The sequence below is a fragment of the Rattus rattus genome, chromosome 6, assembly GCF_011064425.1.
Source record: "Rattus rattus isolate New Zealand chromosome 6, Rrattus_CSIRO_v1, whole genome shotgun sequence".
NCBI classification, from domain to species: domain Eukaryota; kingdom Metazoa; phylum Chordata; class Mammalia; order Rodentia; family Muridae; genus Rattus; species Rattus rattus.
The window spans coordinates 150301178-150324859 of NC_046159.1; the positions used below are offsets into that span (position 1 = coordinate 150301178).

At 42.1% G+C, this 23682-nt stretch overlaps 1 protein-coding gene across 1 annotated transcript in view; it reads right to left on the bottom strand.

Moving 5' to 3' along the window:
• Ptpn12 (protein tyrosine phosphatase non-receptor type 12) overlaps positions 1–23682 on the bottom strand; it is a 67923-nt gene that overhangs the window by 9215 nt on the left and 35026 nt on the right. The window contains exons 5-13 of the mRNA XM_032907070.1: positions 21225–21263; positions 18824–18895; positions 14418–14477; positions 12644–12786; positions 8556–8622; positions 6048–6125; positions 5852–5947; positions 5212–5297; positions 1480–2435 (exon numbers count right to left, since the gene is read on the bottom strand). Coding sequence (XP_032762961.1) covers positions 1480–2435; positions 5212–5297; positions 5852–5947; positions 6048–6125; positions 8556–8622; positions 12644–12786; positions 14418–14477; positions 18824–18895; positions 21225–21263 — 1597 coding nt within the window. The remainder of the gene's footprint in view (positions 1–1479; positions 2436–5211; positions 5298–5851; positions 5948–6047; positions 6126–8555; positions 8623–12643; positions 12787–14417; positions 14478–18823; positions 18896–21224; positions 21264–23682) is intronic.

A 23682-nucleotide genomic window follows, 5' to 3' on the forward strand; every position in this document is an offset into this window, starting at 1 on the left:
TCAGTCTACCGTGGCAGTCAACAGTAGTGCACTCCCAGGTACCTCAAGAGCACGGAGGACTGAGCCAGAAAGATGGAGTTGCAGGCTCTTGTCTCAAAAGCGAGAAAGCACTGTGTGAAGATCTCAAGACCCAACAGTCGATAGCAGGCATGGTGAATCAAACTAGCATCCCAGTGCAAAGGAGTTGGGAGGATCCCGAGCTCCAGGCTCGCCTGGACTACGTAAGAAACCCTGTCTCAATGTACAGAGGGGAGAATACATGTGTCCTGACATAGCAACCTTAGGAGAGGTGTTAAGGGAGCAGGCCTGGTATCAGGGTCTACACTCACTCTGCTCAGTCTTGAATAAATACAATGCTCTGGTCAGCAGAGTGGTCCCCAGTACCGTCTGGGTGAAGCTGCCATCTCAGAGCAACTTTACTTGTAAGCATTTATGAAAACAGCTCTCTAAAAGTTATTTTGTAGTCAACGATAGGGAAACAGGGCTACTAAGTATTCCCAAGAAGCATGGGCGAAATCAAATGGCTAAGCAAGGGTCTACAGTGTGTGTCACCAACTCCACCAACATAATGATCACATTCTTGTAGCAATAAATATAAACTGTAATTAAGATGTAAGGGCAGGGGCTGGCCCTGACTGTTTCTGAGACCCTTCTCCTCCAGAGCTGGCTTGTCCGCCTTGACGGGACAGTATGTGCCTGGTCTTACTGAAGCTTGTGCGGTGATAGTTCTGGGAGGCCTGCTCTTTTGGTGGGGCAAAGATCTGGGGAAGAGGGGAGAGGTGGGGAAGGAAGATGGGAGAGAGGGGAAACTGTGATTGAGTTATGAGAGTAGAATAGAAGCATACTAATGTAAATGCTGAGACATTAAATAAGGTTGTGTATTTCTATAAAAAAAATTCTGCTAATTATAAACATTTACACTAGTTGGAGAGAAGAAAAGACTTTAAATTAGAATATTAAAAAAAAAAAAATAGATGGGCTGGAGAGATGGCCCATCGGTTAAGAGCACTGACTGCTCGTCCAGAAGTCCTAAGTTCAATTCCCAGTAACCACATGGTGGCTCACAACCATCTGCAATGGGATCTGATGCCCTTTTCGGGTGTATGTTTGAAAACGGCGACAGTGTACTCATGTAAATAAAAATAAATAATATTTTAAAAAAAAAGCGATCTGTCCAGGTGAAGTGGAGCGTGTCTTTAATCCCAGCACTGAGGAGGCAGAGACAGGTGGATGGATCTCTGGGATTTCCAGGCCAGCCTGGTCTAACAGAGTGAGTTCCAGGACAGCCAGGGATACAGAGAGACCCTGTGTCAAAAAACCAAAAACTAAACCACAAATTAACAAAAAATTATCTAAAAAACAACTAAGTTTTGTTGCAAGTTCGAGTATGGTGTGGAATGCTAAGGAACTGACAGAGCTGAAGTGCTTAGAGCAGAGATGGGCAGGTAAGAAAGAGCTGAACATCAGATACTAAATTACCTTTCTCAGCACCTGAATGCCGCCTTCCTGCCATTTCCTGTCTGGCAATGGACATGGGCAGTACTCTCCTAGTGCAAGCACTCTCGGTACTACTGGCAGGAGACACGGTGGCACTTGCTGTTGAAATGCTAGTTTTGTTCTTGGTCACAGCACCATCGGAGTTCCCTCCGTCTGAGTCGGAGTCGTCAGAGTGAAGAGGGTTGGTAAAGCTGAGAGGAGCTCTCGGCAGAGGGGAGCTGTTATGGTGCTCCGTGAGATCGTGGGCTTCCTCTTCTGCTGTCGAGTTTGGTGTGGAACTCACAGTTTTTAGAGTTTGAGAATGATTATCTGGTGAGTCAGATACAGGTGTGGCATTTTCAGGTCCATGAAGTGACCATGTCACATGTCCTTTCTTATCAAGGGGCAAGCAGTCTGGCCGTGGAGGTGTGTGCGAGTTCTGGGACTCCCCTGAAGACTCAGGAGCGTTGTCCGAGTGTGAGGCACTGCAGTCCGCACAGGAATTCTGAGACACATCGTTAACCTTTAGATCACCTGAACTTAACTCCTGTGGCTTAGAGCTTTTGTCAACTACAGAAGATGAAGCAGACTTAATTTTAATCGCATGTCCCCTATTCAAGAGTGTGTTCCCATCAAAACTTTTGGGCCCTTCTTGGAGAGGGACTTTCTTAATCTCAAAACTTAAATTTCGTTCTAACTTTTTATCTGTGTGCTCAACAGCGGATTCGCTTCTCCCCATTAGGTCCGCTGACTTATCATAGTTTCTGTTGAGGTCCGTTGGGGGCTGCTCTGGGGAAGCCATGTGCAGCACTGGCTTCGGGTGGTACCTGTCACTGTCCTGCCACACAGTGGTAACGGTTGGGAATGCTGAAGGAGGTGACGGCGTCAGGATGGGCGGCACCGGGTGAGGCTCTGGTGGCTGGAGGATTTCTTCCTTGGCATCCCCCTCTACAAGGCAACTGAGATTCACAAACAGGACGTCAGCAATGGTTAACACATAACAGTACGTTGACGGATTATTTTTCACGGTAACACAGATGTACTGTCTTAAAGCTCTATGACATTAATGAAAAACAGTAGCCCCACCTTCTATTCTATTAACCAGAGGTGCCTACTCTGAAACTCTCACGGGGTTGGGTGTGAAGGCACAGGCCTTTAATCCCAGCACTGGAAGGCAGAGGCAGGTGAATCTCTGTGAGTTTGAGGCCAGCACGGTCTACAAAGCAAGTTTTGGGATAGGACCACAACTACATATTGGAAGTAAGAAAAAACTTTACAGTTACTTCTAAGATATACTCCAATATTTTAAAATACTGCCGACTGCTATTTATTTCTTGATCTCTTTGTTTTAAACATCATACTTTCTGCTTTGGAACTCTCTCCTGTGTTACCTTCTGACAGTCTTAACTGGTTTTTTTGGCTCAATCTGTAACCATCACACTTACAACACCATGCTTTTTTCATTCTATAACGTCTTGTCTTCCTGTTAGTCTTTGAGTTTTACAAGGTTTTTCTGTGTAGTCCTAGCTGTCCTGGAACTCACTCTGCAAACCAGGCTGGCTTCAAATTCAGAGATCTACCTGTCTCTACCTTCGTAAGGTAGAGACCAAATATACAAAAAAGCCAAAAGCCAAAAATACACATTCTTAACTGCATCTAATTATCAGGGGCTTATTCTAATCCATGAGTTAAGGGTGTGTGTGTGTGTGTGTGTGTGTGTGTGTGTGTGTGTGTGTGTGTGTGTGTGTGTGTGTGTGTGTAGCTACTTATGCTCATGTGAAGGCCAGAGGTCAAACTTGGGATCTTCTGCCATGCTCTACTTTGTCTTGAGACAGGCTCTCACTGAACCTGGAGCTGCCATTTGGGCTAGACTGGCTGGAGACAGCACCTAGGATTTGCCTGTTTCCCTCTCTCCCTCCTTCTAATGGTCGGGTTCATGCACAGGCCACCATGCTAAGCTTTTGATGTAGGTGCTGGGGATCTGGAATCAGGTCCTCACACTTGTGCAGCAAGCTCTTTAATCACTAAGCCATCTCCAGACCCGTATTTGTTTTCTTAACTAATGGAAATAAACATATTTATCTAATTAAATATCTTTAGATATTTAGACCAGGCTGTAGTTGAATAAAGTTTTACTCATTATTTGTGTGCAGCTATGTATGGACCACAGTGGTAGGCAGGAGACAGACTTCCCGAGCTGAGTCTTACTTTCCACCCGGCTCTGAACTCAGGTCATCAGACCCTCGACACTGAGTGACCTGTGCACCGAACCATCTGACAGGCCTGACCTTGACCTTCTGATCTTTCTGCCTTTACCTTCCGAGAGTCTGGTCTGAAATGCTGTAATTTTTAGATGGGCTGGTTCTCTCATCATTTTCCTCCAGTTTTCTTTGATATTTTTGGCTTTTAATGAATCCACATGCACTTTAATATACTGTCAGTTTTAAAAACACATATTCTGGTATTTTGAAAACTGTGGCAAATAAGAAAAAGTACCTTAAATATTATTTCAAAGCTAAACTACATACATAATTTTCCAACTAAGAAAATTTATTTTTGCTTTTTTAAATTAACAAAAATAATAAACCTCTATTTAAAATTCTATTTTCTACTATCTACTACTCTATAATAAACTTCTTTAATACAACTTATTTGAATTTACTATAATTGTCTTTTAAAAAGATAAAAACTTGAGGCTGGTGAGATGGCTCAGCATTTAAAACTATCGTTGCTTTTCCAGGACCAGGGTTTGATTCCCTGCGCCCACAACTGCTTACAACAGCCCGTCATCCAGTTGTAAGGGATGTGACCTTACACATGCACATAGAGATTTATCTGCACACATGTACACAGATGCAGATAAAGTACACATAAAGTCCAATGAGTAAGTCTAAAACAATAATAAAAACCTGACATGTAGGCGAGGCTATCGTCTGCAGCAATCCCCAAATCTGCCTCAGTTTCTTCACTTCTGACCTGACATTGGCACCATCTTATTTTGTACTTGCTCCTTTTTTCAAGTTCCTAGGTGAATTTCCCCATAACCCTACGCTGTTTGTGAGCTTCCCAAGTCAGACAGTTCTAATGCTCTGACGTGACCCACCCATAGCACCTGACTGCAATCTCTTAGCTGTCATCTGAATCTCAATGTCTTCCATGCTCTGTGCTCTGCACACAGGTTTGAACGTGCAGCTTGGTCTCCGGGTAGCACACTGTTGGGAGCACACACTCCTGCTAGGCCTGCACTCCCTCAGGGCGGGGCCTGCGGCCTAGTGGGAGGATGCTTGTCTGCCATGCGGGAAGCCCTGGGTTCCTTTCCTATCACCAAACTCCAGACAAACACAATAAAGTCCTCTCTCCTCTGAGCCTCTACCACACTGCTTTCCAACCTTGCTTCTGTCCTTTGTGCTATATCCAGGATAACCTGTCTTGATAACCTTGGTCAAGACAGCATCTGGGCAGCTTTTCTTGAAACATGAACTGTTTTCTGACTTCCTGGGTCTAGAGAGTTCTTCTATCCTAAGAGAAACCATTTTAAATGAAGCTAAGGGAACATTCCCTATTCTAACACCAAAACACACATTTCGGTATAGTATACTACTGACATTTTATATAAAAATCAAACAAAAACTTTAGCTTATAACGTTCTACAGCTTAAGAAATAGCCAGTTATAAAATTAAGAAGTAATCAGAACTTGTCATTTTAGTTAGGTCATGTCCTGAGGCACACAATACCTTCGAGTCCTTGGTGGCTTTGGAGGAGGAGAATCTTGTTTTTCACTATCAATGGAACTGATCATGTTTCCAGTGGTAATTTCATTCTGCAAAGGGGAAGAAAAGTTTCAGTAAAATTACAGGAAAAATATTTTTCCTCGATTGATATACGAGAACGAAATCCAGAGTTGTCTTATGACCCCACACTGTGGTATGTATCCCTACCCCACACTGTGATGTGCACATGCAATCATACACTCCTTAATAATAAATTAAAAAATCTGTAGCTCCAGTAAGAGCTTCTAATTTTACTTATTCAGTTTATTTTGAGTCCCTAAATCTGTACCGTAACAGATAAAAGTTAAGTGAGTTAGAAGGACCCAGGTCAGAAAAAAGTTAACTCCTATCTGCCTGGCAGTGGTTGCAAACGCCTCTAATCCCAGCACCTGGGAGGCAGAGACAGGGGATCTCTGAACTCAAGACCAGCCTTGTTTACAGAGTTGAGTTCCAGGATAGTCATGGCTAAACAGAGAAACCCTGTCTTGAACCCTGCACCCTCCTAAAACCCCTAACACAGAACCCCCTGCTGCAGACGCTCTCACCCAGCTATGGCACAAGGTCACAAGTAAGTCTGCCAAGGCTGGTGAGCCAAGACACTTACACCATCAGTGATTTTCTGTGCTCCGTGGAGTTCATACAGTTGTAGCTGTTTTTCAAACAGTTGGGCAATAGCTCTATGGACGAGTTCATACTGCTCCTATTAAAAAGAGAAATGATACCACAGGAGATAATGAAGAGCATCTGAGGAGAAACACTTATGAAAATATAACTTATAAGGAGAGAAAAATCAACCATACCTTCGTTTGTACTGCAGAGTGCCTTTGTGTTCTCATTTCTTGTATTAAATTAAATACATTAAATTCCTCTGGAATTTTCTAAAACAAAGAATATGATGCATGTAACTGTAGACAATGTCAGAAAATAGTAAAACACTCTCCAAGTTCTCACAGACCTTAGACACTTGCTGGGTTACTGCAAATATTTACTGCGTTCTAGCTATCAGACAAGGAGCACACACACTGCGGACAGAGCTTATCCCATCGTCAGCTGTCACGCCACAGAGCGTGACCACAGCATACTGGAAACAGAGGCCACAGCAAACTGACGGATGGAGGAAAACTTACAGTTATGAAGGGCTGGGGAAGACAGCTCAAGTCAGGAAAGTGCTCATGTAACAAAGTCTGAGGACCTGGCTGCAGCTCCTCAGAACTGACATCAATGCCCGAGTGGTGTGGGGCTGAAACCCCAGTGCTGGGGGAGCAGCCGTCCTAGCTCATTCTAGTTTACCAAGACTTGTTAACTCAAAAGATATGGTGTCTCATGAGTCAGGAAGACAACTCAAATCTATCTCTGACTGCCACTTGCTGGTGTGTATACCCATGCACAAACACACACACACACACACACACACACACACCCCATACATACAAACATGTGTGGGAAAATATACTGTCAAAATAAAGGGAATATATGCAATCACAGGAAAATGATTATTTGGAAAACTAGGAAGTTAAATATGGATAAAATGTAAGATAAGGTTACTTGAAATTAGACTATAGAGATAATAAAGACTGGACTCTCTAGGCCACTGTGTCCTTGCCCATGCCATGCAAGATACAACTGAGAACTAAGATGCACAGGCTTCCTCTCCAGGTGATGACCATAAAGCCACCAGGACGACTGTACTCCACTCTGAGACTACACTCTTGAGGTACATTTGTACCCTCCCAACTTCTAGTCCAGGAAAGAGGGCAGTCTGAACCGGGAAGAGGTCAGTAGGACTTCACATTCTGGAGTGATGAGGAAGACTGATGAGCAAAGACTGATTTTAAGTTTCACAGCTGCAGTCTCTAGAGACATTAAAGCATTTTTACACCTAGTTCCAGCTAAGGCCTAGGTTATGTTTATGTTAAGACAAATTCAATCAAGTGGGAACTACAATTGAAATATATAACTTTAGTGATGTTTCAAACAAATACTTAAATATTCTGAATTTCTTTTGTTTGCTGGTATTTAAATATCTCTTCCTTTTCCAGTTTTAATTTTTGAGTATAAAAATATTCATTAATGCTGTGAGGTGGTGGCACAGGCCTTTAATCCTAGCACATAGGAGGCAGAGGTAGGTGGGTCTCTGTGAGTTTGAGGCCAGCCTGGTCTACAGAGTGAAGTTCACAACAGTCAAAGCTACATAGTAAAAACCTGTCTAAACACTACCCCCTCCCAAATACACTCACGCACACGCACACGCGCACACACACACGCACACACGCGCACACACCCCAGATGCTTGCCTAATGCCTGCAGAGGTCAGATGGACTTGGCTATCCTGAAACTGAAGTTATGTGCCACCAGGTGGGTGATGGACTTGAACTCTGGTCTCAGGCAAGAGCAGGAAGTGCTCTTTGCTGCTAGGCTATCAATCTACTACTGTAATTTTTTACTTTTTTGTTAAAAATGAGATCTAGGCACAGTGGCACTTTCCTTTAATCCAAGAACTTGGGAGGTAGAAGCAGAAGGATCTCTCTTTATATATATAGTTCCAGAAAAGCCAGAACCACATAGCAAGACCTTATGTTTCACACCTCCCCCGCCAAAAATCCCCAACAAACAAATAAAAATAAACAAGTGGGAAGATCCTAGTAAAATTTTTCCATTAAAAAACATTTATTAGGAAAAGACTAGTTTTTAAGGAATATAAAAATGAAATTTCATCCCACAGAGATTATTAAAGAATTATTTAAAACTTGCTCATTCCCTAGAGTGGGAGGTGGGGGCAGGGAGACATGAATAGACAGACAGATGGACAGCAATGGTAGGGAAAAAGAGATGTCGTAGAAAGAAAAACTAAGCATTGAATCTAGGTTGTTTGTTTGTTTGTTTTTTAATTAACAAAATGTTGACTGACATAGCCAATTTCAAGCTGTGATAGATGGTTTGCCTATAACCCAGAGAAGGGACTCTTACTGATCCTCCTGTCTTCCACAGCCTCGAACACAAGTCATGGAAATAGCAGGTAGATACTACAGCGCTAACAGCAACCGCCACAACTAAAATGCCACAGGCAGGGAATTTCAACCCAGAACTTATTCTAGGCGCTTCGTCCCCGAAGTCTCTTAAAACACCGGGTGTGAAAGAGTCCACTCGGTGGGAAACAAACCCCACCCTGCGACTCAAAGCAGCTGTAACAGTTACACTTACTCACATTTCTCTTTACCTGGTACAACTAATTCTGGAAACATATCTAGAAAAGCTCTAATTCGAACAGAACAAACCCGAATATGATGCTTTATAAAAGCCACTCTTACCCCTGCTTTCAGTAAGTTCCACGTGTAGTCGATGGCACAAATAGCACCTGTCCGTCCACAGCCTGCACTAAGGGCACAGAGTCAGAGAAAACAATTTGATTTCTCGTTAAAATAAAAGGCATGCTCAACATTCAGAAGCTTACCTCATTAAGAAATTTGATTCAATTCTACGTAGTAAATCAAGTACACATTAGAGTACAGTACCATCGTTAACATTAATATTTGAGTATTTAAAAATGTAATTCAAGAAAAAGAGCAAGTGGCTTACAGAAAACCTGTGACCCTTTAACTCCATACGTCTAATTCCAGCCTATAACCCCCTGTAGAGATAAAAATATTCTCAACAGTTATAAGCAGAATAAAAATAATGCTCAAGATGGCTTTATGGTTTTGGCCAATGAGCCCCAGTAAATTCTAGCAGGTATGGGACCGAGAAAGCCTCAAGTGTAGGGATCAGTTCAGAGAAGCAGCAGTGACCTTAGCTGTGACCAGTCCCATAAACAAAGGCAGCTGACGACACACGGTCTCTTGAGGACAAGCAGGAGCTATACTTTTCACAGTGCTATTAAATACATGGAAGCACTCTTGTGAAGTATGCTCTAGAGCTGGGTGCGAGTGTGGGAGGCCTGCTGTGGTCATGGAGCACCTCGGAGGCTGAGGCGGAGGCTGGCTGTGGGTTCCCAGCCAGCGTGGGGAGGTAGTAAGATCCCCATCTATAAAGAAACGCTTTATATCCAATGGACACATTTTATTTCCTTTTGTAGATGTGCTTTTAAAGTTACTTCAGTTAACACATTTCTAACAGCATTAAATAATCAACTTTTTTTCGTACATGGTTTCTCTGTGTAGCCTTGGCTGTCCTGGAACTCTCTCTGTAGACCAGGCTAGCCTCAAATTCAGACATCCACCTGCCTCTGCCTCCCAAGTGTTGGGATTAAAGGTGTGCGCCACTACCCCCCCCGTAAATAATTTTTAGAAGTAGAAAAACCCTACTGAGATAGATTTATGAATTATAGTTACTGACTGAGTAACAGGATGCAACAGGAAATAATTTCAAACAAGTTGTTTAAAAAAAAAAATCAAGGTAAAACCATTTATCTTTCAATTCCAGAATAAAAATTTTCTTTTCTGACTACCACTGAATTAACTGCGAAAAGACTGCTTTAATCCAGTTATTTGTTAGATGGTTTCTGTATTTCTACCAGCAAACTGATTCCCCTGGAGGCAGCCCTCTTCACTAATCAGAAGACACAGCTGGGTAAGAAAAGTTCAAAATTGAAATAAACCAACCTTTAAAAAAATAATTAACCAATAATCTCTTATGTCTGAAATTTTTCGCTTACTTAAAAAAGAACTATGTCATGTGCAGGAGGGTTCTGTCTCTATGTATGTATGTCTGCACAGCACATGCGTGCACAGGAGAGGGTGTCTTAATCCCCTGGGGCTGGAGTCTAGGCTGCCAAGTGGGTGCTCGGAACCTGGGACTCAGCCCCGGGTCCTCTGGAAAAGCAGACCTGAGTCTCTTTGAGACAGGGCCCAAGTGGCCCAGGTTGGTGTCCTACTCATAACTTTCTTGCTCCAGTTCCCAGAATGCTGTCGTGCTGTGCTCCTTATTGACTTCTCATAATAAATTCAATTACAGATACAAGTAACTTAGTAGGACACATTCAGTGTGATTTTGAGAAACACTGATTCTAAGACATTTGAAATATTAAAGATAGAAAGTAGAAAAAGTGCCTCAGGAATCAAGCACATTTTATACTATTTGCAAACATACAGATTTATCTAATGAAATTCTAAAATTAGGTTTTGAAATATCCTATATATTACTGAACAATATAATTATGACTACACTGTAAAGCTACTGTGAGCCTTTTATTTTTAGTGATTGACTTATTATTTATTCTTTTAAAGGCTGCATTCTCCCTAACGTTTTTATAGACACTACACACAGACCTTAGTGACGCTAGGGGATGCTGGTTTGGATGAGTAATGTCCTCCACAGACTCACACATCTGAGCACTTGGCCCCCAGTGGGTGGCACTTTGGAGGCTGGTGTAGTATGAGACCTTTAGGAGATGGAGCCTTGCTGGGGGGAGTACATTGCTAGAGGTGGGCTTGCAGGGTTAACCCTCTGAAACTGTGAGCTAAATAAACCCCTTCTTCTTTAAATTGTTTTGGGCCATGGTATTTTATGACAGCAATAGAAAAACATGTAACAATGCAAGGGGCAACTATTTTTCCTGTGTTTAATACACTGCTTAGCTGTTTCCTATGTTGGTTTTTGCTGGTTTGTTCCTTAGGGTCTTACTGTTGCGGATTCTCTCCCCTGCCCCTCCTCTGTGAGACATAGTCTCCCTCTGCAGCCCAGGCTGGTCTTATCTCACACTGGCCTCCGAGAGTCTCTGTGTAGTGAGGTTATAGGCACTTTACTGAGGCTTTGAACACTTTCAAGTAGTTAAAACGTCCTTGTTTGCCATCCTAGCAATGGGGAGGTAAAAGTTCAAGTCTCACCTTGGCTATTAAGACTCTACCCTGCCTTTGAAAAATAAAAACTTAGTGGTCATCCAAAAAAGCCTCATGGCACTAACAGCCCTTCCTGAAAAGGGGTTCAGAGCTCTCAGCTCCACCATAAATAATATGGAGCAGGAAGATTGTCAGATGAGAAGGGAACAAAGGATCACAGTATTTAAGGACATAAAAATCCTATAAAGGCCCATTTCTCAGACATGGAAAAATTAAGGCTATCTTCCTTCCAACTGGGATATTTCTTTGCTTTTCATTTAAACTATTTCATGACTTGTAAGTAGGAAAGACAAAGACAATAAAAACAGGTCATTGTGTTCAGTTAAAAACAGCTGATCTTAGATAGCACAATTAACCTCTAACCCACTTAGCTACCCCTCCGAGAATGAACAAATGTCAAACTCACTGTCCCAAAAGTTGAAGGCTGGGTTTACATGGCTTCTTACCTGTCAAAATGGCTAATTTTTGCAAAGCCTAACTGGAATTTGAAAATTACCTACAGAGAATGAAGACATTTCTGCAGAGCAGTCCAGCATAGCTAGGGCTAACCCAAGCCTGCTAAGGGAGCAAGTCGTTATTCTAGGCAATTCTGCCGAGCACAGTTTAATAAAGATGTCCAGTAAGCATACACCAACAGTTCATGTGTAACTCATGACAAAAATGCTAGGCCAGGTATCGTGGCACACATCTATAACCAAGCAGGCCAGTGAAGGCACGGAAGATAGCCGTGGCTATTTAATGAGTCTGAGGCCAGCCTGGCCTACATAAGACACAGTTATAAGCCTTCAGTTCTCAAAAAAACATTGGGGGATTCAAATATTTAACAATAAATAAATGTCACCCACCATAATCCTTTAAAAGTTAAAAAAAAAAAAAGAATGCTAGTTTCATGTTTGCTTAATATTTCAGCAGTTCTAAACTATAGTTTTGGGGTATGACAGCAGTGGTAGACTAGACATAGCAGCTTGTTCCTCAAGAACAAAACCATCACAGAATGTTTGTCACTTAGAAAACACCTTATAACCTATATTGTAAGAGCTCTGAAATTCAGGTCCATCTTACAAATGACATCTATGCTGTGTAACTGGCAAGGAATTCTCCTTTCAAACTCTCACGTTCAGCATGTAAGGTTATGATGCGTCCCCTTTCCTTCCTTCCTTTCGGCTGACGGACAGCATCACTGACTAAATTTTGTATTAGCTGCCATGGTTCTGGGATTATAAGCATGTTCCCTACACACAGCACCTCTCTGGAGACCAACAGTATCTCAGATCAGTGAGACCGTTCAGGTCTAAATACATCTTTTAAAGTCTGAGACTCTATCATTCATGAAAATTTGCCTGATTGATCACATCAGGGAATAGGGTGATGTTTCACTGTAACATTTGGACAATCTACTAACTGGATTAGATTCTAACAATTCACAGGGTCTCACTCTCAAACATACTGTAACAGGGCTAGGAAAGCTCAAGATAGAATAAAGCATCATACTGATGTAGAAATAAAACTTTATTTCACAGAACTTAAGCATACTTCTCTCGAATGAGAATATGTTCCTGTACCTGCAATGGATACAAATAGGCACATCTTCGTGCTCTTGGTACTTCCTCATTAGACTTATCATGTCCAGGATAGAATCGAATGACGAAGGGACATCGTGGTCTGGCCAGTTCACGTAATGAAACTGATAGAGCCGACGGGATTCCTTCATGGAAAACAGACATTCAGTAAGTGGAAGGATGCATGTACAAATGTGTAAGCCATGCATCCCATGACTTAAAGGCTTCCCGACTTTAACCTTATAGTGAACACCGAGAGTGACAGCCCACATACATCAGAGACCCAAAGAAGCCTCAGGAACTCTAAACACTGTCTTCATCTATGAGTATGAACCCACAGACACACGTACACTGTGTGTGCCTCATGTCCCAGGGGTCGAAGACGGTTTTAGATCTGAGTGGATTAGAGTGGTTAGCCATCAGCACAGGGCTAGAAACTAACCTGGGTACTCTACGAGGGCACTTAACCTCTGAGCAGTCTCCTGAGTCCCCTCAATAACTTCTAAGATTGATTACTCTAGATGTCAGTAGAAAGAACAGAGCTTGGGTTTCAGTTCCAATATTCCAGTTCTGTATCTTCTGTGTTAAATAGGCTATTTAACTTTCCAAATCCCTTTTCCTATGTCTGTGCACTACATACTTTATCTAATGCACTTGTGAAAGTGAAGGCACTTACTACAGATAGAATGTGCAGCCTGAGTACAAGAGATGACTCCACTACAGGAGTAGGATTAGTGCAGTCGGTGAGAAGAAAGACTGCAGCTTACAAACCAGTTAGGAAGAATGGTGTACCATGACTGTACTGGAGGATTGTGTGTGTCAACTTGACACAAGCTAGCATCATCAGAGAGAAAAGGAGCCTCAGTTGAGAAAATGCCCCCATGAGAGTCAGCTGTCAGGCCTTTTGTCAGTTACTGATCAATGGCAAAAGCCCAGCTCAGGGTGGGTGGCACCGTCTGTGGGCTGGTGGTCCTGATTTCACAGGAAAGCGACAGCAAGTCATGGGAGTAAGGCAGTAAGCGGTACTCCAGGGCCTGTGTGTGCAGCAGCTCCTGCCTGCAGCCTCCTGCCCGGTTGGGAGTTCCTGTCCTGACTTCCTTCAGTACTGAAGAGCAACGTGGAACTACAGGGTGAACAAAGCCTTTCCTCCTCAAGCTGCTTTTTGGTCATGGTGTTCAGTCGAAGCAACAGACATCCCAAGACGGGCTGATAACCAGAGAAGAGAAGAAAGTGGACAAGCATGCTCCCAGTGTCTTTGTACATGCCTTAGGTTTCTTCCCTGAAGAATTATCATTGTATTTGGCTCTGAAATATCTAAGTCAACAGCCTGAAGTAACCTTAGTTTAAATCTAAATTAATATTTACTTTTTAATTTCTTACAGTGCTGGGTATTGAACCCTTGTACCTGCTAGACAAAGGCCCCCACTATTGAGCTGTATCTCAGCTTCTAAAGGAAAATTTAGTTTTGTCTTTAAAAAAATTTTGAATACAAGTGAGTAATAAGTAGTGTTATAACCTGCCAATTGTTAACAGAAGGAAACTACACAACAGAGAAAGCACAATAACGCCACACAGAGAAAATTCCATTGTTCTAAGTAAAACTCAGGCTGTCTTGCTATGCAGTTTCATAAGCATAAGGCTCAAGACACTAATTAACTAAACTACATAATAGCAAGACTCAGATCAGCGCAAGAATGGGAAGGAGGAGAGGTAGAAGGGAAGAATGAATATGAATGGAAATAGGTAGTCTTTTTAATCTATAATGGCAGTTACTTACATTTTGAAATTCAAGTAAAAGTGTTCGAATGAAGTAGTCTGTTCTTGCTTGTTCATTTTCCTAAAAAGATAAAAGCTTGTAAATTAACACATATCTTTAATCCCAGCACTCTGTGAGGCAAAGGCATCGAATCTTTGTGAGTTCAAGTCCAGCCTGGTCTGCGCCTGCACGCGCGTGTGCGCACACACACACACACACACACACACACACACACACACACACACACACACGCGCGCGCGCACACACGCACATGCACTCTCTCTCTCTCTCTCTCTCTCTCTCTCTCTCTCTCTCACAATTTTGGATGTATGCAATAGTTATTTTAAAAATCTAAAAGTCGGGGTTGGGGATTTAGCTCAGTGGTAGAGCACTTGCCTAGCACGCGCAAGGCCCTGGGTTCGGTCCCCAGTTCCGAAAAAAAGAAAAGAAAGAAAAAAAAAAAAAAACAAAACTAAAAGTCATCCATTTAAGTTTCTTTTTAACGTGCTAGAGACTAAGCCCTGAGGCCTTGAAGGTGCTAGGATGATAAACATTTAACACACTGAGCCATAGCCTCTGCTTCCTACTGTTTTACTCACTGGCTTTAAAACGTGTCTAGTAAGCGACTGTGTAATCCTGACTCTCCTCTAACAGAATATATTGAAGTGCAATCATCCCCAGAACCATTTAAGGGAACAATCCAGGAGCGTCAGGCCTACTGTCTGCCACTGCATCCCACTCTCACCATGTGTATTTCCACAGGGCTCTATATTCCCTTGTCACAGCCAGCACTCAATTGAAATGAGCAGCAGCGAGGGAAGAACCCCCTTAGCTGTCATTATGGTTTTAAGAGACTGCTCAGCTTTGCGTCTAATACCGTCTCTCGGCCAGATCAGGAGGAAGCCTGACATTTGTCTGCTGCTGAGTTCTTGTTTTTGCCTTGTTGGTTGTAACCACAGACAGTTAACAAGGACAACATATGCCATTCATTAATAAAATATATATCCACTATAATTCTAGCACTGGAAATCATTTCATTTGTTCGTTCATTCGTTCAATCGTTCATTTATTTGGTTTTTCATGTCAGAATTCTGCCTGTCTGACTCTGTTGTTTCTCCTACCTCAACACCCACTTAAAGGCATGCACCGCCATGCCCAACCCTTTGCATTTATTGTTAAGAGGAAGGTACATTTTACTTTTAAAGAAAGGAGTCAAGAACACAGCACAGCTGCTCATGCCTGTCATCCCCCCATGTGGAAGACTAGGGTGGGAAGACTAATGTTGCAAGTTTGGGGCGGATTTGGCTACAAATGCAAACAGCCTAGTGGGCTAGTGCTGACATGGGACTGGCCTGCTGTCAGTCCTCCCTTCTGACCCCACTGCACTCTTCCTGTCCCCGTATGACAGTTCCCAGAGAGGACTCACCTCTCTGTATCAAACATGGTGACTGCCAAGCAGGCACATTACACACTGCGGCTGTTTTCGCCAACATGCTTTCAGCTTGCAAATTTAGCTTTTATAAATACAGTTAAATCAGTGGCAATATATCCTGAGTTATGAGTTGTCGGACACAAAAGTCACAAAAGTTCCTTTTATCCTAGTCCTCAGCATGGATTAATCCTGATATTCACATCAGAGCATCCTTTATTGACCAGACCAAAGCTCTCACTAAGAAGACTTCATTTTTCTTTCAGTTCAGGTTAAAACACATCCACAAAAGTCTTCTTTCCCCCTACTTACAGAACTGTTGCTGTTGAAAGTCGAACATCAAATTCTTACTTGAATAGTGGCATCACTACAGTCATCTTATTGCATTTAAATTAATAACCGTCAGTATATATCCACAGCACACAGAACTCAGTTCCCTGGGCTGTCCTTGAATCTAACAGAATCATTTCTGGACTGAGTGTGTGCCTTACTGATATACTGTGATGTGTACTAGTTATTGTTCATCCTAAATAACACAAAATACAGCAGGATTAAAATATGACATCTTTTTGTCCATTGTGGTACTATATACTTAAAAAAAAGATTTTATTGATTGATTGATTTAATGAGCTCTATCTGTATATACACCTGCAGGCCAGAAGAGGGCATCAGACCCCAGGACAGAGGGCTGTGAGCCACCATGTGGGTGCTGGGAATTCAAGTCAGGCCTGCTCTTAACCACAGTGCCCCAGTGCACACTTCTAATCCAAACCTTTAAGAGGTGGGGGGCAGGCTAATCTCTTTGAGTTCAAGGCCAGCCATGGCTGAACAGTGAGACCTTCTCTAAGAAAGGAAAACAAAACAACAAAACCCTCTAATGTTACTGTCCCAAATTACAATTTTAGAGTATTTGCTGCAGGTTGGATGAGTTCAGTTATGAGTGGGCTGTGGCTTTACAGGGTCTCTACTTTCACAAACCCTCTTCAGTACAGAGCTCTCTCCATGCCCCACTCATACTCCAATGCCCTTGGTTCTGTTTCTCTTGCATCCTAAAATGGTAAGTTCAAGGTGTTTGCTAAGGTGGGCAAATACAGCATTTATTATATAAGATATAAAGTACCATATAAATAAAACCGTTGTTATTCTATTTGGTTCTCTATATTTTACATCATTTTCTTTCTCTTCCCCTTATTCTCTTTCCTCACTGTTCTTAACTTCGTTTCCTCAATTTCTACTGTGGTAGTATTTGACTTGAGTTTTAACTCCAGAGGTCATTAAATGGTCTCCCACTTCAACCCTGCAACGAGGCCCTTCCTCCTGCTGTGGCCCTTTAATTTAGCTCATCATGCTGTGGTGACCTCCAACCATACAACTATCTTCGCTGCTACTTCATTTATGATGTAGTTTTGTTACGGTTATGAATCGAAATGTAACTATTTTTGGAGACAAAAGGTTTATGAAAGGGGTTGTGACGTGCAGGTTGAGAATCACTGGTCTATCGCTCGTTATGCAGACCAGGCCAAACTTGAACAATCCTCCTTAGGACTTCCAGCATCAACCAGGGCCAGCCTACACTTCAAATTACCTGCTATCAGGAATACTCTTTACTTTCAGGATGGCAATTCGAGTTTATCTTTATTCCTAATTTTAGAGTGTGTGGAAGGATAACAGTGAAGATTAACATTAAATATCTCACTTAATGAGCGGCGTTCTTTTCTATTTATTTGATCAGAAGTGAGTATACCAACTTCCAAAGAAATAGTCACATGTACATTGTCAAGAGATACAAAAAGAATAACAGAATCATCACAAAAGTAAATAACAGTTGTAAAAGTTGTTCCTAAACTCCGAAATCAGTATAAAACACGTGTGCTGACCACTGTAAGTGACAGTCTGCATGAGTGAAGCCCGGGGCTCGACACATCCCAAGTCTGCACCTTATTACAGTTCAGTGTTCATCAGTCTACAATGCAGTTTTTCTCACTGAATCATGTATATAAAAACGGTGCTGTAGGGGCTGGGGACTTAGCTCAGTGGTAGAGCGCTTACCTAGGAAGCGCAAGGCCCTGGGTTCGGTCCCCAGCTCCAAAAAAAAAAACCAAAAAAAAAAAAAAAAAAAAAAAACAGTGCTGTAGAGACGTCCTCCTGACTGTGCACTTCTCTAATGCAGAATGGTAATGCATCAGTGGTGTAAGCCTTACCTGGCTATGAACTGTGTGACCTGGCCATGCATGCCTACTGATGCAGTTGTGGCATGAATGTCATAGGAGCCCCTTTTCACTGAACCTAAGGGCTGCTCCACAGAATGGAAATCAAGCCCGACACTGTAAACTGCTGGATAGGTCATATCCCTAGGGGAAAACCCACTTCTATTACTTTGCTAAATGGACAAACTGCCTTCAAAAACTGATCTTTACATAAATCCATCAGTGCAACTCTGAACCTTCAACAAAGAAGCCTCTGTGTGCTAAGGATGGAGGCAAACCCAGAGACTCTAACTGGTTAGAGAGCAGAGAGTAAGGGTGTGGAGTGCTCATCCACAGATGGGGTGTCTGCACCAGCCTCTCCCACAAAGCTCAGGACCACTGGGGGCAAGTAGGAAGCCTCCAGGGGCCAGAGGCTGGCGAGGACCGCTGTGACACTGAGAATGCTGAAGTGCAGCTCCCTGAGCACACAGCCAATCAAGTCCACACAGTCCTACTGCAAGGGGAGGGGCCGCTGCCAGCCGTTGGCTGCTGGGTAAGGACAGCTAATTTTCTTTAGGAGGTGGCCTCTGGTAGTTTGCCTATGCTCCAGTTTACTGCCCTACACCACGTGCACCAACTGGACTCAGTGGATTAAAAAAAGTCATGAAGTTGGGAGAAAGACAGCTTGTGAGTCCAGAGACTTGGAAAATGGGGCAGGGATATATTTGATCAAAATAATTGTACTTGTGTATGAAATTCTCAAAGAACAACTTTTAAAAAATATTTTAAAGCAAATAAAAATAGGTACTTACACAAGAAATTTTAAATGGTGCAAATGTTATAGGATCTTCTCCATACAAAGGCCAATAGCGCTCACACTTTTTCTGTTGTCCAAAAAAGATAAAATAGAAGAAAGTTCAGTAACTGCATGATATCTCTTAAGCTTTTAGAAATAGTTTAGTGCTAGGGTTAAGAAGAACGAACACTGGTTGGTATAAGAAGTACTTTGGGGGCTGGAGAGATGGCTCAGATGTCAAGAGCACTGGCCTCTCTTTCAGAGGATCCTGGTTCAATTCCCAGCATCCACATAGCAGCTTATCACTGTCTGCAGCTTCAATTCCAGGGAATCTGACACCCTCACACAGACATGCATGCAAGCAAAACACCAATGCATATAAAAAACAAAAAGGAATCATATCCAAAAAGGAGGAGGAGGAAGAAGTGCAGCAGCAGCTTCTATTGGTTTGTGCTAATTAAATTAAGTAACTGATTTTTACCACTTAATACAATGAGCTCCTCAATGAAGAGGGGAAAAAAGGCCTCTAATCTAACGACACTTCAGAAAAACACCAAATGAGCCAGGTGGTGCACACGCCTTTAATCCCAGCACCAGGAGGCAGAGGCAGGCAGAGCTCTGCGTTTGAGGCCAGCCTGTCTTCTAATGAGTTCCAGAACAGCTAGGCTACCCAGAGAAACCCTGTCTTAAAATGAACAGGGAGGGAGGAAGGAAGGAAGGAAGGAAGGAAGGGAGGAAAAAAGGGGGGAGGGGAGGGAGGGAGGGAGGAGGGGGAGGGAGGGAGGAGGAAAACAACTAGATGAATAAAATGTAAATTTCCAACTATAAGTAAATGTCAAAGAATATTAACATTTACATAGGAAATCTGATTAGCCTTCAATTTTTATATTTTATTACCTTTGTTTACTTTCTATCCAACATCACTAATATTGCCAAGGAATAAAAAATTAATTAAAATATAGGTCTTCCATTATTTATGACAAAGATGTGTCTTGCTTATGTTCCACATCTCTTATTGAAAAGTTTTATAGCCATTTTTAGAACTTAAAATTTACCTTTACTGATGAATCACACTAATATGAAGAACTTCAAATAAAGACACTACACGTTATTCTTTAAGTTTGATTTGGGTGTCACATCTGGGGTCAAACATGTTTTAGTTAAGTACTATTGTTTATAAGCATATTCCTATCTTCTATAGTGACAATTTCGGTTCTGATGCTGGAGGACATCACAATGTCTGAAGACATCACTTACTCAGAACATCAGCTAAAAACAGAAGCAAGGTTGGAAGCTCAGTGGCCAGAGTGTTTGCTAGTGTGAGTAGGTTCTAGGTCCAATCTGAGCATCACCAAAACACAAACCAAGCAAAGGTTCTCTTTTCTGAGCTTTGAGAACAGCATCAACAAAAGCTGGGCGTACTGGCACATGGGTTTAGTGCCAGCACTGGGGAGGCAGAAGCAGATCTGAGTTCTACGACAACCAGGGGCTGCCCACAGAAACATTGTCTTGAAATACTGCCCTTCAAAAGTATAAACAAACAAATAAAATACAACAGTGGTGGCAGACCGGGGAGGTGGTTCAATGGCTCTGCAGTCTGCTGAATTTGGAGCCCAGCACTCACATAGAGTCAGGCATAGTGTACCCATCTATAACGCCAGCACTGTGGGGAGGAGAGAATTCTGGACACTCCATGGTAAGCTCCAAGTTTAGTGAGAGCGCCTATCTCAAGCAAGGAGGAGAGAGAGGGAGCAAGGGACAGATAGACAGAAAAATATTAACTGGATGCTAACATCTGGTTTTTCATATTCACATGCACCACATGTGACTCTACCTGCACACACATACATGTGCCTATGTATGCACACATGTACAACACACACACACACACACACACACACACACACACACGGATTAGTTTTTGTAAAGAGACTAATCAGAATATTCATGCTATTTTTAAGATTATCTTTTTTTAAAAAAAATCTGAGACAATGTCTCATATAGATTTAACTGGCCTAGAACTCATTATGTAAACTGACTTGGCCTCAAATTTGTGGCATGATCCCTGCTTCTGCCTCCCACGTGTTGGCATTACAAGTGTATGACACCATATACAGCTTAAACTGCTGACCACCGGAACTATTTTAATATGCTCATTTGTTCAATTTTATTACCATTTTAAAAATTACTTTTTAGACAATAAATTACACTTGGCTTAAAATACCATGAAACATTTGAAAACTATACTTAATTTTAGAATATTATAAAATAAATTTCTGAAACACAAGTCTGTGCTCCATGTATCATGTAAAATAGCTGAGCACGAGATGTACCCTTTAACTACATGGGATCAGAAAGTGACAAATGACCAGGAACTTGTATTCCCCAACATACAATGTGTACACTGGCATACGTACCCTTCCCATCTCAAATTCACGACAGGCCATTACAATGATCTAAGAAGGAGTTGGGGTGGGAGAGGAAAAAAAAATCAGTTAAAAATAGTTTTACTTTAAAACAAAATATAAATGTCAATAATTATTTTTTATTCTGAGCAAAAGTTTACTTGATCTATATTTAAAAATCTATCCCCTTATTTATAAAGGTATTTCAATGCCTTAGTACACAGTAGATATCAGCATACTAAATAACTGAGCATGCATATTATAGAGTTCAATATATTTGTTTAATATATTTTCTCTTGAAAATACATAACAATGAAATACAGCTCTCAAGTGACAATTCTCCAAATTTTGGCAAATGTGTACTTCTGTAAAATCCAACCTTCTATGCAGACATAATATGTTTCCATTATCCAGAAAATGTGTTCCTGCTTTAAATCTCATTTTGAAGTGAAACTTTCAGCAAACACTAGTACTGTTATTCCACTCCCCTTTTATTAATCTCCCAAAGGGAGAACGGGGGGATGCCAATGCATTAGAATCACTGCAGCGCCACAGAAAAAGCCATTGTAACGTTCGTGAGAAAGGAATGAGGGCCTCGTCACAGGCTTTCCACATCCGCATAAGTGCTGACTACAGTGGTGCTGCTTAGCACCACGATGGCTTCCCGGGATCCTACAAGCCATAGTTTCTGGCTTTCAAACCTAGGGGCGCACGATTTCCCTTTATCCAAAAAGGCCAAAAGGAACTAAAATGCCATAGCTCAGATATGCATCCCACTGAATGAGCAGAGGTGGGGAGATGGGTTCTTTAAATTCTTCTACACTCACTTCACTTCTTAATAATTTATAGTTAATATATTTACATCTATCTTCCTAGGAAGAGGGACACAAAACATTCTACTTTTAGACAAAAGTTAAGATATGGCTGTGGAACCTAGCATAACCGTCCTCTGAGAGGTTCCACTCAGCAACCAATGGAGACAGAGGCAGAGACCCATAGCTGAACATTGGACAGAGCTCTGGGTGTCTTATGAAGAGTTTGGGGAAGGATTCAGGGACCCGGAAGAGGTCAGGAACTCCACAGGAAGATCAACAGAGTCAACTAAACTCAGTCCTTAGGGGTTCCCAGAGACTGAATCACCAACCAAAGAGTGAGCATGGGCTAGATCTAGGCCTCCACGCACATATGTAGCAAATGAGCAGCTAGGTCCCCAACTACAGGAGTGGGGGCTCTTCCTGAATCTGTTGCCTGCCTGTCTATGGATCTGGTTCCCCAAATGGACTGCCTTGTTTGGCCTCAGTGGGAGAGGATGTGCCTAGTTCTGATATGTGTGTGTTGTGGTGTGGGGGAGTCCCCATCTTAAAAGAGAAAGACATGAAGAATGAGGGGAGGTTCTGCGTGAGGGGGTACTGGGAGGAGAAGGTGAGCAGACACTGGGATGTAAAGTGAATAAATTAAAACAATAAATCTAAAAAAAGAAGAGGAGGAGGAGGAGGAGTCATGTCTGTCATGGATGAAGGAGAGAGGTGCACTGATATCACTCCAGGATGGGAAGATGTGGACAACTGATGGCTGCTTGGGAGGGGAAAGCAGTTTTCTTCTTTTAATTTTTTTTAATTAAAAATGTTTAAGTTTCATGTATATGAATGGGTCCTTTGCCTGCATGGTATGTCGGTGAGCTACATACATGCCTAGCGCCCATGGCTGTCACAGAAGGCCGTGGAACTGGAGCTATAGATGGTTGTAAGCTACTATTTGGATGCTAGGAACCAAAGCTCGGTCTTCCGGCAGAGCAGCCGGTGTCCTCAACTGTGGAGTCAGTTTTGTTAGGGCTATGGTCTTGGGTAGGCTCAGCAGGCTAAGTGCACGGCTCCACACTGATGTGTGCATGAGGAGCACTAAGGAGGACCATCCACAGCGGGCTGGGTAAGGGAGAAGGTGAATAGTGGTGGAAATGCACTGGATGTATGTATCAATTTTTTATGCAATACATTAAAAATCTATTGCTTTTTTTAAAAGAGCATGACTATATTATTAATCATTATGTTGGTCTATGCAAGCCTTAATCTCTTTAGAAATACGATTTTAAAGTTATTTAGTAGTTATATCATTGGTTGACAAGATTTAAACTATAGTCACACTTTTCTTAAAATATTTGAACTACTGTGTGTGAGAATTTAATGAGCCATCTTCAAAAGTAAGTAGTTTTTGTCTTTTCCAGAAACACCATTACACTTAAACCACTATACCTAAAGAGTTGTCTTACAGGGGCTGAAGAGATGGCTCAGAAGTTAAAGAGCACTGACTGCTCCTTTAGAAGACATGGGTTCAATTCCCAGCACCCACATGGCAGCTCACAGCTCTCTGTAACTCCAGTTCCAGAGGACCTGATACCCTCACATAGACATATATACAAACAAAATACCAATTCACTTAAAATAAGAATGAATAAAATCATTCAAAACAGCAC